The sequence below is a fragment of the Podarcis vaucheri genome, assembly GCF_965113315.1.
Source record: "Podarcis vaucheri genome assembly, chromosome: 15".
NCBI classification, from domain to species: Eukaryota; Metazoa; Chordata; class Lepidosauria; order Squamata; family Lacertidae; genus Podarcis; species Podarcis vaucheri.
Genome location: NC_138753.1, coordinates 39,832,839 through 39,845,760, shown reverse-complemented (window position 1 = coordinate 39,845,760; position 12,922 = coordinate 39,832,839). Strand labels below are relative to the sequence as shown.

The 12,922-nt window shown below is 46.7% G+C and overlaps 1 protein-coding gene across 2 annotated transcripts in view; it reads left to right on the top strand.

The window, feature by feature from the left end:
• LOC309519453 (G protein-coupled receptor kinase 5-like) overlaps window positions 1-12,922 on the top strand; it is a 73,240-nt gene that overhangs the window by 38,650 nt on the left and 21,668 nt on the right. Inside the window, exons 2-3 of one of the 2 annotated variants that reach the window (XM_082200456.1) lie at window positions 8,950-9,045; window positions 12,346-12,458. In XM_082200456.1, the coding sequence (XP_082056582.1) occupies window positions 8,950-9,045; window positions 12,346-12,458 (209 nt within the window). Of the gene's footprint in view, window positions 1-8,949; window positions 9,046-12,345; window positions 12,468-12,922 lie in introns of those variants that run through there. The other variant, XM_082200457.1, reaches the window with a different exon arrangement.

Below are 12,922 nucleotides of genomic sequence, written 5' to 3'. Positions count from 1 at the left end.
GACGAATGCATGGCTGTGATTGGCTAAAGCGGGGCCATAGGAATAAGCGGGGCCTCGGATGTTCCTAGAAGGAAGGGGGAAAGGAGCCCCCCCCTTCCATTCCGTATCAGCCAGGTTGTTGTTTTTCTCTCCTTCTCAGTTTAAGGCAGGGGGGAGGGAATCCTGTGTCTCTCCAGATGTTGTTGGACTGTGCATCTTCCATCAGCCGTAGCAGATGGAGCCTTATGGCAGGGAATGATGGGAGTTGTAGTCCAACAATTTCTGGTGGACCATCGTTTTCGAGGCAAACTTAGGCAGAGAGCCTAGATTTTTAATTGCAGCAAGGTGGGAGGTTTTTTTTTTTTAAACAAACAAACAAACAAACAAACAAACAAACAAACAAACAAAAACCAAGAGTTGCTTATAAGGCTAGGATGAAAAAGCAGCAACAACCAATGTATTTTATGCTACATAATAACTACTGATAGAGGGATTGTGCCTTCTTATTGCATCTGGTTTTCCCCCCAAGCATGTACAGTGGTACCTTGGTTTGCATACGTCTTGGTTTGCATACGTTTTGGATTACAAACACGTCAAACCTGGAAGTGTGTTTCCCAGTTTGCAACCTTTTTTTTGGATTACAACCCATTTTTTTTGGATTACGAACAATTTTTGGGGAGAGGTCCTATTGGCAAAAGCGTGTCTTGGGTTACAACCTGTTTTGGTTTACAAATGGACCTCCAGAACGGATTACAGTTGTAAACCAAGGTACCACTGTACTGAGAAATGTGTCTTCAGTGCTGGATACAGGCACCTTTTGGGATTGAGCTTTCTTTTGAGTCCGTATTTGTTGACTGCAGCATTCCAGCTATCTCCGGGAAATTCTGGACGTATGGCAACCCTGGGTACACATGGCACCAATTATTTGTCAAAATTACAAATACCCAAATACAGACGGTCATTTACCCTCGCTAGATTCAACGTGCTGCCATCTGTTTTATTGCAGGGCAGATTCGAGGGTAAGCCATATGTGGAATGCCCCTACAGCTTAATGGAGGTAGAAACTGTCTCTCATGTCTTGTTATGCTGCCATTTCTACAGGGATATACGCTCGGTATTTATCACTCCTGTTATACAAAAATCTCCAAATGGGTCCGAATGTCAATGTCTAGAACTCCTGGTAGAGGACAAGGATCTAGAGATCACGCTAAGGGTGGCCAAATTCTGTGCGACTGCCAAAAAACTTAGGGAGCAAGCTGTACTACCAAAACGATTAAGGTTTTAAATGACAATTTTAGGTTATATTTTAGTGATCAAGATTTAATATATATTTTTAACTGCTGCTGTATCTGAATTTTCTCTGTTATACCCAATTGCAATTCAATTCCTGTTGTGTTTTATGATTTTCCTGATACTGTAAGTGAGCCGGAACTGGTCTGTGACCGTAATAATAAAATTCAATTCACATGGCACCATGCCCATGCCATCGCTGTCAGTTGGGCTGTGCCATTCCCCCTCCTCACCATATTTCTCTTGTCTATGAATGAAACAGGCAAAAAAGGACAGGGTGCAGCTATTTGACTGCCTCTGTATACCAGCGTATCTATATGGAGAGACACATAGCAGCGTATCAGCACACTAGTTTCCAGTCCCTGCCTTTTGAAAGACTGCATGTGAAAACACTGAAGAAGTGGAGGGAAAGAGAGAACAACACTGTGCACTGATCTGAAAACATGTCCACCTGCGGTTGCAGACAACATGGCTAGTAGCTGCCGCTATGGAGACCGTCACCACACCAAGGTGTGCACAATTGGAAACCACTATGTGCACAAGTGCATCAATGACATGGGGGATGATGCCATGTGTACATTACCCCCCAAAGGCACCTGCGTCCCGTGTTGAATGCACATATTCGTGCAGTGTGAACATACCTGTATGCATACACAAAGTGTAGATCCTGCGAGCTTGAAGTCTGCCTGCCTCTGCGGCAGGGTTTGCGCACTGGGCAATGTCCTCATCAGTTACTCCATGGAGCACATTCAAACCCCAGGGCAGTCAGGCAGGGAAAGCTGAACATGGGAGCCATTTGGAAGAACGTGGCAGGCAAAAGAGGCTGTCCTTTCCTTCTGATCTGCCTTGATGAGTTAGCAGCGGTTGATTCATACGAGTGGGAGGTTATAAACCAAGAGCCAGGTGTTGCTGGGGCCTATGGGGTGGGGAGGAGATGAGGAGGGCAGGTAAAGACCACAGGAGGAATGGACGTCAAGAGCAATATCAGATCCTGCTTTCCCAGCGAATTGTACGAAATGCACTTGGTCATATTTTGAAAGGATTGCAATTTGTTGCAGACTGCAATTTCTTATCTTTCCCCCTCCTTTGGTGGATCAGGGAGCTCAGATTGGACCACTTTAAGGGTGCTGATCATTGCTCTCCTCGCTATGCTTACCTTCAGCGGCCCAGATATTTTGGCTGATGTTAACCGTTGGCCAAAAAAGAGGAGTTCTTGCCATGACTCACTCCCACTAGCAGCAAAGGTCTTTTCCTAGCTTTGCTAGTGAAGATCTTTTACCGGAGGCGCCACGCAAGGCTTGTGTTAGTCCTTAGTGAGTGCCTGGCACGATGCTACCAATAGACCGTTGCCCAGCATCAACCTCGAGCCCCGTCTCACGCTGTGTGGCTGCTTGCCAATGCCCCTGCTTGGGGTTAGCAGCTGCTCTGAGAATAGGCTGCTGGGCCTTTGGTCTGATCCAACAGGACTCTTAATATGTAAGGCCTAAGCTTTCCTTCTGCGGAAGGCAGTGGAAGACAGGAGTGCCTGGCGTGCTCTGGTCCATGGGGTCACGAAGAGTCGGACACGACTAAACAACAACAACAAAGCTTTCCTTCTGAGCCCAGGGCTCCGGCAGATCAACTGATCTGTTTGTCCACCCACCAAAACCCTGCACTCTCTTAACCCCATGCCACCACGTTCTTTATAGCTACATCCATGCCAATTTGGTACATGACTGCCTCTAACCAGGCAGAACTGGCACAGGCCCTGAAAGCAAGATCAGCGGAGGGTGTGCAATGCTCTCCTAGACGTATTTACTGAGAAGGACTGGCTCCAGCTCTGACGCTCAGCCTATTCATGCTGGAGGAAGTGGATTGATTCCAGCAGGAAGTTCATACCCAGTCAATTCCCCAGAGAGCCTGGAGAGACAAGGGCTCTCCGCAAGCTTTGCGAAGGGATTCTGCGGCAGGCGTGAGCGCCGTCGGTCATTTTGCAGAGCAGCGTCTGCTTTGGCGGGGGTCTTTCGCTTCCTGTTTTCTTACCTTGACGTCACGGGTCCTTCGATGGCAGCCGGTCAAAGGGAGAGGTTGTTACTGGCCGGCAACCAGCCCTGAGCATTCCTGAGGAGTGCTGATGTCACCCACCCACAGGGATTACTTCATAAGTGAAGTATTTAGGCCTCGGTGTGAATAAGAGAAGGGGAAAGGAAGAACGATGACGAAAGTAGGAAGGTGCCACCCACCCACTCCTCTTTCCCCCCAAGCAGTCGCCTCGTCTAGTAAACATAAAAATAATAATTAAAAAGCCCCAGCACAAAAATGGTGACATCAACCTGGGTCGGGCATAGCCAGCAGGCAGGTTTTTCCATTTCCTGATCTTTAAAATAAATCAATAAACTAAGGCTGCATACACACCATACATTTAAAACACCCACCCACAAAAATTCTGAGAGAACTGTAGTTTACCTCTTAAAGGGGTAAAGAGACCCCTGACTATTAGGTCCAGTCGTGGCTGACTCTGGGGTTGCGGTGCTCATCTCGCTTTATTGGCTGAGGGAGCCGGCGTACAGCTTCCGGGTCATGTGGCCAGCATGACTAAGCCGCTTCTGGCAAACCAGAGCAGCGCACAAAACACCGTTTACCTTCCCGCCGGAGTGGTACCTATTTATCTACTTGCACTTTGACATGCTTTCGAACTGCTAGCTTGGCAGGAGCAGGGACCGAGCAACAGGAGCTCACCCCATCGCGGGGATTCAAACCGTCAACCTTATGATCGGCAAGCCCTAGGCTCTGTGGTTTAACCCACAACGCCACCCGCGTCCCAGTTTACCTCTTAGAGAGCCACAATTCTCAGCACCCTTAACAAACTGCAGTTCCAGTATTCTTGGAGAAAGTTGTGCACTTTGTATGTTAGGAACATAGGAAGCTGCCTTATACCGAGTCAGACAATTGGCCCATATAGCTCATTATTGTTTGCACTGACTGGCAGTCACTTTTCAGGCAGGCTTCTCTCTGAGCCCTACTTGGAGACACCGGGAATTGAACCCGGGACCTTGTGCATGGGGAAGCAGATGCTCTTAGACTGAGCTACAGCCTTCCACCCAATGCATGGTGTGCACGCAGCCTATGGAACCCACGTCTCCCTCTTCCAGGAGGGTTGGGGTTTGTTTGATTGATTGATTGATTGATTGATTGATTGTTTTTGCAGAGAAGGCCACAGAAATGAGTAATGGACCTGCTCTCCTGCCACATGGCATGGCTGCCCATGTTTCAGCCACACCTTTCCAGCAACACACACCCAGCTGCTTTGGGCCCTCAAATTTCAGCAGCACCCTGGGTGACACTAAAATTTGGTGCCCCCCCCCACTCCATTCTACAGCGTTGTTGTGGCGCCCCCTGCAGAGTGGCACCCAGATGGACCACACTGGGCATGCTACCCTAAACAGGGCCGTCTTTACCCGGGGATTCAAGGGGTGCGGTGCAAAAGGTATACCTACAGCATACTGGTCCCTCTCGATTGGTGGCAGTGAAAAGCAATGGAGCAAAAGTCCCCCCCACCTCCGTTGCCCTGTTACTCCGTAGTGTCAAACAAAAGTAGTTATTTCCACTGTGTTGTCGTTACAGGTGAGAGCAATCCCGCCCTGAAAAAAAGGTCAGCAACTTTGGCTTCCCCCTAAAAAAGCTCAACAAGTTTGAGTTCGCCCCCCTCTAAAAAAGGGGGTGCAGGGCAGATCTTTGCACCCCAGCGGTGCATATGCTAAAGATGGCCCTGACCCTAAAACCACCTCTGGCTGGTTGTCCTGGTGATGCGGGGAACAGAAAGGAAGGGGCAGGTAATAGGTAAAGAAGGAGAAGGAGAATCGGCAAGGTTTATGGGAAACGCCTGAGTTCAGTGGTGCAACATCTATCCTGGGGCACACAACACCAATTCCCGGATCAGTCTTAAAGCATCTGTTCTGCTGGCCCCCCAGTGTCCCAGCAGCGTGGAGCCAAGCATTTTCATGCCTCCAGCGGTCAGCTCCTTCTCCTGCTGCTGCTGCTGCCAAGGGGAAGGAGGGTTGAAGTTTCTTCTTCTTCTTCTTTGGCAATCACTCCTAGCTGAGCAAGATTGTCTTCTATAAACATGGTTTTAACCATGAGTCCGTAGGTGACTGTGGAGGCCAGTTCTGGATCCACACGTCCTTCCACAGTGGAGATATTGGTTTCCGGGTGGGAGTTGATCACGGTGTGGATTTGTCAAGCGTGCCTTTCTCTTAGCACGTTTCTCCCTTGCGCCCTGAGTTCGAGTGTCTTCAAAGCCCATGACACCTTTAGTAAAGGCTCTTCTCCAACTGGAGCGCTCGCAGGCCAGTGTTTCCCAGTTGTCAGTGTTTATACTACATTTTTAAAGAAATGCCTTGAGACAGTCTTTAAACCACTTTTGTTGACCACCAGCATTATGCTTTCCATTTTTAAGTTCGGAATAGAGTAGTTGCTTTGGAAGACGATCATCAGGCATCCGCACAACATGACCAGTCCAACGAAGTTGATGTTGAAGAAACATTGCTTCAACACTGGTGATCTTTGCTTCTTCCAGTACACTGATAGTAGTTTGCCTATATGGAGATATTAAGAAATTGTGAATTAAGAAAAAGATTTAAATAATACAAGTCTTCTTTAGGAATTTAAGGTTTTATACATATTTGTTTATCTGGTAATCTGTTGTTTCTTTTTATTTTATTTGGAATGTATAATCTTTACCATGTAAGAAAACCAATAAAACGCATAAAAATAAAAAAGTGGAGATACAATTATGAAAAAAAGAGAGAAGGGGCAACAGACTGAGAGAGAGAGATTGAGAAAGAGAGCTGTTTAATCCTACAGTGCTGCAAACCCCAGTTACTTTATTGTGGTGTGTTGTTTTTTTCGTATATATGTCTGTCTTGTAAATATATACATGTGTATTGTGTAGATGTGTATGGGTTATTTGAATATAAGTCTGTCTCTGCTCTCTCTCTCTGTCGTGACTAAGTGCTAGGATTGGGTTATTGTTGCCAGTGAGTTCCTAGGCAGCGCTTTGGCGAGCCCCGGGTCTCCACAAGGCAGCCAGCAAGATAAAGAAGAGGATGGCGCATTGTTCTTAGAGGAAATGGGAACCACCTCTAATCTCTGACTCCTAGGCTCAGCCGTGAAAGTGAAGTCCCTTGTCATCGGAGCAGCTCCCCAAAGGTCACCGAAAGGCAACGCTCTTGAAAGCAAAAGGGTGATGATCACTTGTTGCAGTTCCAGAAAGGCCCAGCCCCCTCGGTCATGGGGTCAAGGTGGTGTGCTTGGTCCCAGATTCAACCCCTGGTGTCTATAGTAAGGACTGGGAATGTCCTCTGGAGAGCCTCTGCCTGTCAGTGTCTGGAATATTGAGCTAAATGGACCAGTGATCGGACTCAGCATAAGGCAGTTCCCTTGTGTTGTTGCCTGAAGTCTTACTTGCTTCGCCAAACCTTTACTAGGCATCACAAATACAGTCCATCATAAAACATCCATATATAATTTTTTTAAAAGTATGTACAAATAAACAGCCATGTAAAATATGTAATGATGAGGGTTTCCGCTGGGGTTTCTTCCCGCTAAATAGTGCCATTCACCGCTCTAAGAGATACTATTGACAAAAACTCAGCCACCCTTGCAGTTACGTCCGGGTTAGTGTCAGGCAGATAGGATCTGATATTTTCATTGTGCCGCAATGTTAGACTATCCAAGAAAGGGGCAAAGCACGTGTCTGCATAGCTGGTTATACAATGGACAGTAGAGAAGAATATGTTTCTACAGCGTCCGGACTGAAGTCTTATCCTTTGTGTGTTTTGGTAATTTACATTTACAGATAGGTAGCCGTGTTGGTCTGCCATAGTTAAAATAAAAAAATTCCTTCCAGTAGCACCTTAAAGACCAACTAAGTTAGTTCTTGGTATGAGCTTTCGTGTGCATGCACACTTCTTCAGATACCTTCTTCAGATTCTTCAGGTATCTGAAGAAGTGTGCATGCACACGAAAGCTCATACCAAGAACTAACTTAGTTGGTCTTTAAGGTGCTACTGGAAGGAATTTTTTTATTTTGGTAATTTACGTGTCTGTTTTAGTTGTGCTCTTGTATTCTATTGTTATGTATGCCATCTTGAACATTTCTAACTGAATATATAAACCAGAGAACAAATTGTAACATAGAAATTTAAACATTACAGTAAGCTTGCAACTTATGCAGGGGTTATGTTCCAGGGATAGCGCCTAAAGCCAAACCCACGTATAGTCAAAACATACTGGGTTAAATGGCGGGTAGGATTGCCAAAGCTTTTCTTCCTGGGTGCCCATCCCTTTTCTGCCCCCTTTTAAATTCTTTTTTTTTTTTAATGCCAAGCTGATGCACACAGGTTAAATGTGCATAAGTTGTGGGTGTATTATATTATGAATTTATTCAAATTTATATACACACATTATATATGTGTGTGTGTGTGTTACTAATAATATGAAGTGATGGTATTTCATGCATAAAATAATCTACCTATAAAGTCCAACCATTCATTAATATTTAATGCTCAAAAATTCAATATTTCCTTAAATTCAAAATTTCTTCTCCTCTCCCACTGATAATAAAAATGTTAGAAAAATATTGTGTTTGAAAAGCCTGCTGTCTTGTTCTGTCCTGTTGCTTCTGTAATTTTATCATTCCAATAAGCAGTGAATGTTTTTTTTAAAAAAAAAAATGGAAAAGATAGAAATATGAAATTAATATAAGGGGGTGAGCACTAATGTACTATTGTTTACGAACAATTGAGGAAGGACGATCCTACTTCAAAGGGGACTCCTCCATATTGTGACACCTATCAATTCATGAGTGACAACTCTGTCACTGTAACAACTGCATTTGGATTTCATAATAAACCTGGGGTTCAAATGCTCTCTCCCCCCTCTCCTTTTCCAGGCTGACTTCAATAAGTTCAAAAGACTTCGCTTCTATTTTTTATATTCAGTTTGCCAACTACCCGAAACTGACATACTGTCCGTCCTTCCTTCCACCTCCTCCTCTCTCTCTCTTAAAAAGTCAATTTTAAAACACGAGTTGTGAAGCTGACTTGTTTAAAGAAACCATAGGTAAGATTAACTACAGTTTAGGGTTCTGATGTAATGCTAAACTGTGGTTAACTGAAAACTGAAGCTTCCAGACTAAGGGCCCCCCGCAATCCTTTGCTGTTGCCATAATTTTTGTAAGTTACAGAATCTGGCTTCTCATAGGGTTTGGCTAAGAATCCACAGATCTACAAGTTCCAGGAACTGTATGCCTAACCTCTGAAACGGAGGCACCCCAGAAAGCGCCTCTCAAATGATGGACGAGATTTGCAAAGGATGTTTCACCAGCTGCCCCCTCCAGATGTTCTGATGCATAACACCCATGATATGCATATGCTGGCTGGGCCTGATGGGAATTGTAGTTCTAGGCATCTGGAGGGTATGAGGTTGGCAAAGGCTGGTACGGAAGAAGAAAACCATTCCTGGCTCCATCTAAACTGCAGTCCCATTTCTAAAGCTAGACCCACACGGTCCTGGTCAAAGTTGAGTTTGGACAAACACCACTCTGGGCTCCATGGACGGAAGATAACAGATTTCCAGTAATTAAAATGACAAAAAATATTTTTTCTCCTTTAAAAACTTAATCCTCATCTATCTTTGCAGGAGGCGGAGGGAAGCGGAAAGGGAGAAGTAAGAAATGGAGAGAGATTCTCAAGTTCCCGCACATCAGTCAGTGCGATGACCTTCGGAAAGGCCTGGGTAAGTGGCAAAGTCGGGCGCATCCAGCCAGCTGAGCTTTCATTCCGAGTTTGGGAGACGGAGGCTGGGTGGCAGAAAGGGGTGCTGCAAGAACCAGCCAGACTTGCTCGCCAGAGGATTTGCAGGGTGGTGGGAGTGCAACAGCAGAGATCATTCTGTGCGCAGCTTACGGGTTAATTCTGTTAGCATTAAAGCCAAGAGGTGGAGGTGCTGCTTAGCGATAGGGCGCATGATGTTTGCCGAGGTAGCCCACGCCCCGATGGCTGTGTAGTTCTGAGGCGAGACCTCCTCAGTAGTTTGGTTGATTGTCTCCATGCTATGTAGAAAGCCTGAGGTAAGAAAGAGAAAACCTCCCTTTTCTCAAATCATACGCCGTTTTTCTTCAGTTTCTTCAGTAAAGTATTACAGTGGTGCCCCGCAAGACGAAAAGAATCCGTTCTGTGATTCTCTTCGTCTAGCGGTTTTTTCGTCTTGCGAAGCTAGCCCATTGACGGATTAGCGGATTAGCGCTATTAGCGGCTTTTAGCGGCTTATCTGCTGATCGGATCAGCTGATAAGCAGCTTAGCGGCTTAGAAAAAGGGGGGGAGGGAAAAAAACCAGCAGGAACTCGCAAGACATTTTCGTCTTGCGAAGCAAGCCCATAGGAAATTCATTTTGCGAAGCACCTCCAAAACGGAAAACTCTTTCGTCTAGCGAGTTTTCCGTCTTGCGAGGCATTCGTCTTGCGGGGCACCACTGTATTAGGATTATTCTTTTTTCCCTCTGGACTCTGCCTCGATTATTTAAGTGCCTTTGCTAATGTGAGGATGTTGTACAAGGTGTGCTACTATCAGAGCCTGTCTACTCAGAGGTAAGGCCCATCGTAGCTGTCTTCGGGCATCTGTTTGACATGGAACATTGCAAACTGGAGATGAGGCATGTATGTCAGCTCTGACCCCAAAGGGCCCAGCAGAGTTGGCCCTACCAAGAGGCAGAATGAGGCAGCCGCCTCAGGCACCAGATATTGGTGGGGTGGCAAGGTCTTGCAAGGCGGTGCTGTATTTGCCACATGGCCTGCTCTGTGCCCCCTGAGCTAGCCTGCTGCCCTCTGCTGTAGTGGAGGACTCAGTGCACCAGTGCTGAATCCTAGGCGCCATCTGCACTTTACATTTAAAGCAGTTTTATACGGCTTCAGCCAGAATCCTGGAAGTGTAGCTTGTTAAATGTGCTGTGTGTTGTGAGGAGACCCCCCTATTCCCCCCACAGAGCTACAGTTCCAGATTGATCAGCTTTAATGATCAACTCCTCTTCCCAGGGAACTCTGGCAGTTGCAGCTCTGTGAGGGGAATAAGGGGTCGACCAGCCATTTCCAGCACCCTTAAGGAAATACAGTCCCACCAACTAAAGAACAATGGCAAGAGAAGTTGATGAACTATGCAGAACTGGCAAAAATGACAGAAATCATAAGAGAAAAAGACAACAGAGACTTTGAAAAAGAGTGGGAACCATTCATATTATATTTGCAGAAACAAAGAAAGGCAATAGACTTGATGGCAGGATTTAAATAAACATTCACATTATTAGCATCAGAAAATGTTTAGAAAATAGTGAAACAAGATGATGTATTTAATTATTTTACGTTTTTAGGTTTGATGTTACGTTATTAATAACCTTTTCTGTTGAAAGATAGCAAAGCGGGTGAAAATAGAAACAAACCAGAAACGCAAGTTGGGGAAAATCTTGGAGGGGAGGGAGGGAGGAATATATAGTGAACATTAAGAATTTGAGATGTATGTAATGAGTGAAAATGAAAAATGAATATATATATATATTTTTAAAAAAGGAAATACAGTCCCCAGGATTCTTTGGGGAAGCAATGACTGTTTAAAGTGGTACTGTAGTGCTTTAAATGTGTAGTGCAGATGGGTCCTAGCTGTGTGTGGAAAGGGAGGGTGCCCTCTTGCCCTTCAGGCAGCAAAACGCCTTAGGCTGACTCTGTTTTTATCCCTCTGTGTTTCGAAGACGCCTGCTCTTCTCCCAGGCTCTGGAGAAGTGTGAGGGACTTCCTCTGCGCATGCCTCCCTCTCCGTGCTGAAGTTTGTTCGCAGGGCTGGGATATGAGAGCGCGCATGTTCCTGCGGCTCGGGCGTGCATTTCCGCAGAGGCCTCTTCTCCTCCTTGGCAGAGGGGGAGGGCAGAGGGTCTGAGAGGAGCAGGAACGGAGGTCTCAGCAAGGAGGCACAGCGTGTCATGCCTGTGGCAGCCAGAGGTCACAGGCCTGGAATGCGCAAGTGCGCAGCTGAGCACAGCATGCAGCTGCCCCATGCGACACCCAGGAGGAGGCAGCCCTGAGAACCGTCTGCCACACTGACTTTACGCGCGACCTACGGGCATATTTGTGGGGTGGGGTGGAGATGGAGGGGCTATCGCTTTCTTAACAGTTCAAATTTTGTTTGTCTTCTCCACACCCCTCGGGACTGGCCATTCCTTAGAACGCCCATTAACAGTCACGAGGCAGCTTTAAAGAGCAGGGTTTGCAGATTGACTCACGGCCCAAAATGTATAGCATGCTATTCAGTTAAGTTTTACTAAGAGCAGGGCCATTGAAATTAATGACCCTAACTTAGTCGTGTTCATTCATCTCAGTGGGCTTGCCCTAAGGCCTTACTATGCATTTAAGCAGCTTCATAGAACTGTATCATGGAACTGTAGAGCTGGAAGGGACTTTGAGGGTCATCTAGATGCAATGCAGGAATCCAATTTGAAACCTCACTTAGCTTTGCAAATGTGCTAGCAGTTTTATTGCTGCGCCAACTCTGCACAGGCATGGCTTTCCCCAAAGAATCCTGGGAACTGTAGTTTCATAAGGCGCAGAGCAGCCTTTCTCAACCTGTGGGTCCCCAGATGTTGTTGGACTACAACTCCCATCACCCCTAGCTAGCAAGGCCAGAGCTCAGGGATGGTGGGCGGTGTAGTCCAACAACATCTGGAGACCCACAGGTTGAGAACTGCTGGTACAGAGAGTAATTGGTAGGCCCCTGTTCCCCTCCCAGAGCTACAATTCCCAGTGTTCCCTAGGAAAAGAGATTGATTATTAAACCACTCAGAGAACTGTAGCTCTGTGAGGGCAATAGTTAGTTAAGTTCTGAATTGTAGCTCCTGGCCCAGTAGTCTGCCCACTAAATCACAGTGGTTCTTGAGGGTAGAGAAACTGCTTCTTTCTTTGTATTCCAGTTAAAACAGTGCACACAGCTGATGTGTCATTTTCCACCTGCCCGTGAAAAAACAACAACCCCATTCTTCCATTTCTTCCTTTGCAGAACGAGAGTACAGCAGCTTGTGTGACAAGCAACCGATTGGCCGGCAGCTTTTCCGACAGTTCTGCGAGACGCGGCTGGAGCTCCTCCGGTGTATCCACTTCCTGGATGCTGTGGTAAGGCAAGTGCCATGCCTAGAGCGGGTCTGGCTCAGAGGCATGTTTGCTGCTCAGAGCTGTCCACCTTGGGCTCGCTTGTGTGATGCTTTCTGGGGAGCCTCTGTTTAAATACTGTATAAGGCTATTGAAGAGGGACGCGGGTGGCGCTGTGGGTAAAACCTCAGTGCCTAGGACTTGCTGATCATAAGGTCGGCGGTTCGAATCCCCGCGGCGGGGTGAGCTCCCGTCGTTCGGTCCCAGCTCCTGCCCACCTAGCAGTTCGAAAACACGTCAAAGTGCAAGTAGATAAATAGGTACCGCTTTATAGCGGGAAGGTAAACGGCGTTTCCGTGTGCTGCGCTGGTGCTGGCTCACCAGATGCAGCTTAGTCACGCTGGCCACGTGACCCGGAAGTGTCTCCGGACAGCGCTGGCTCCCGGCCTCTTGAGCGAGATGAGTGCGCAACCCTAGAGTCGGACACG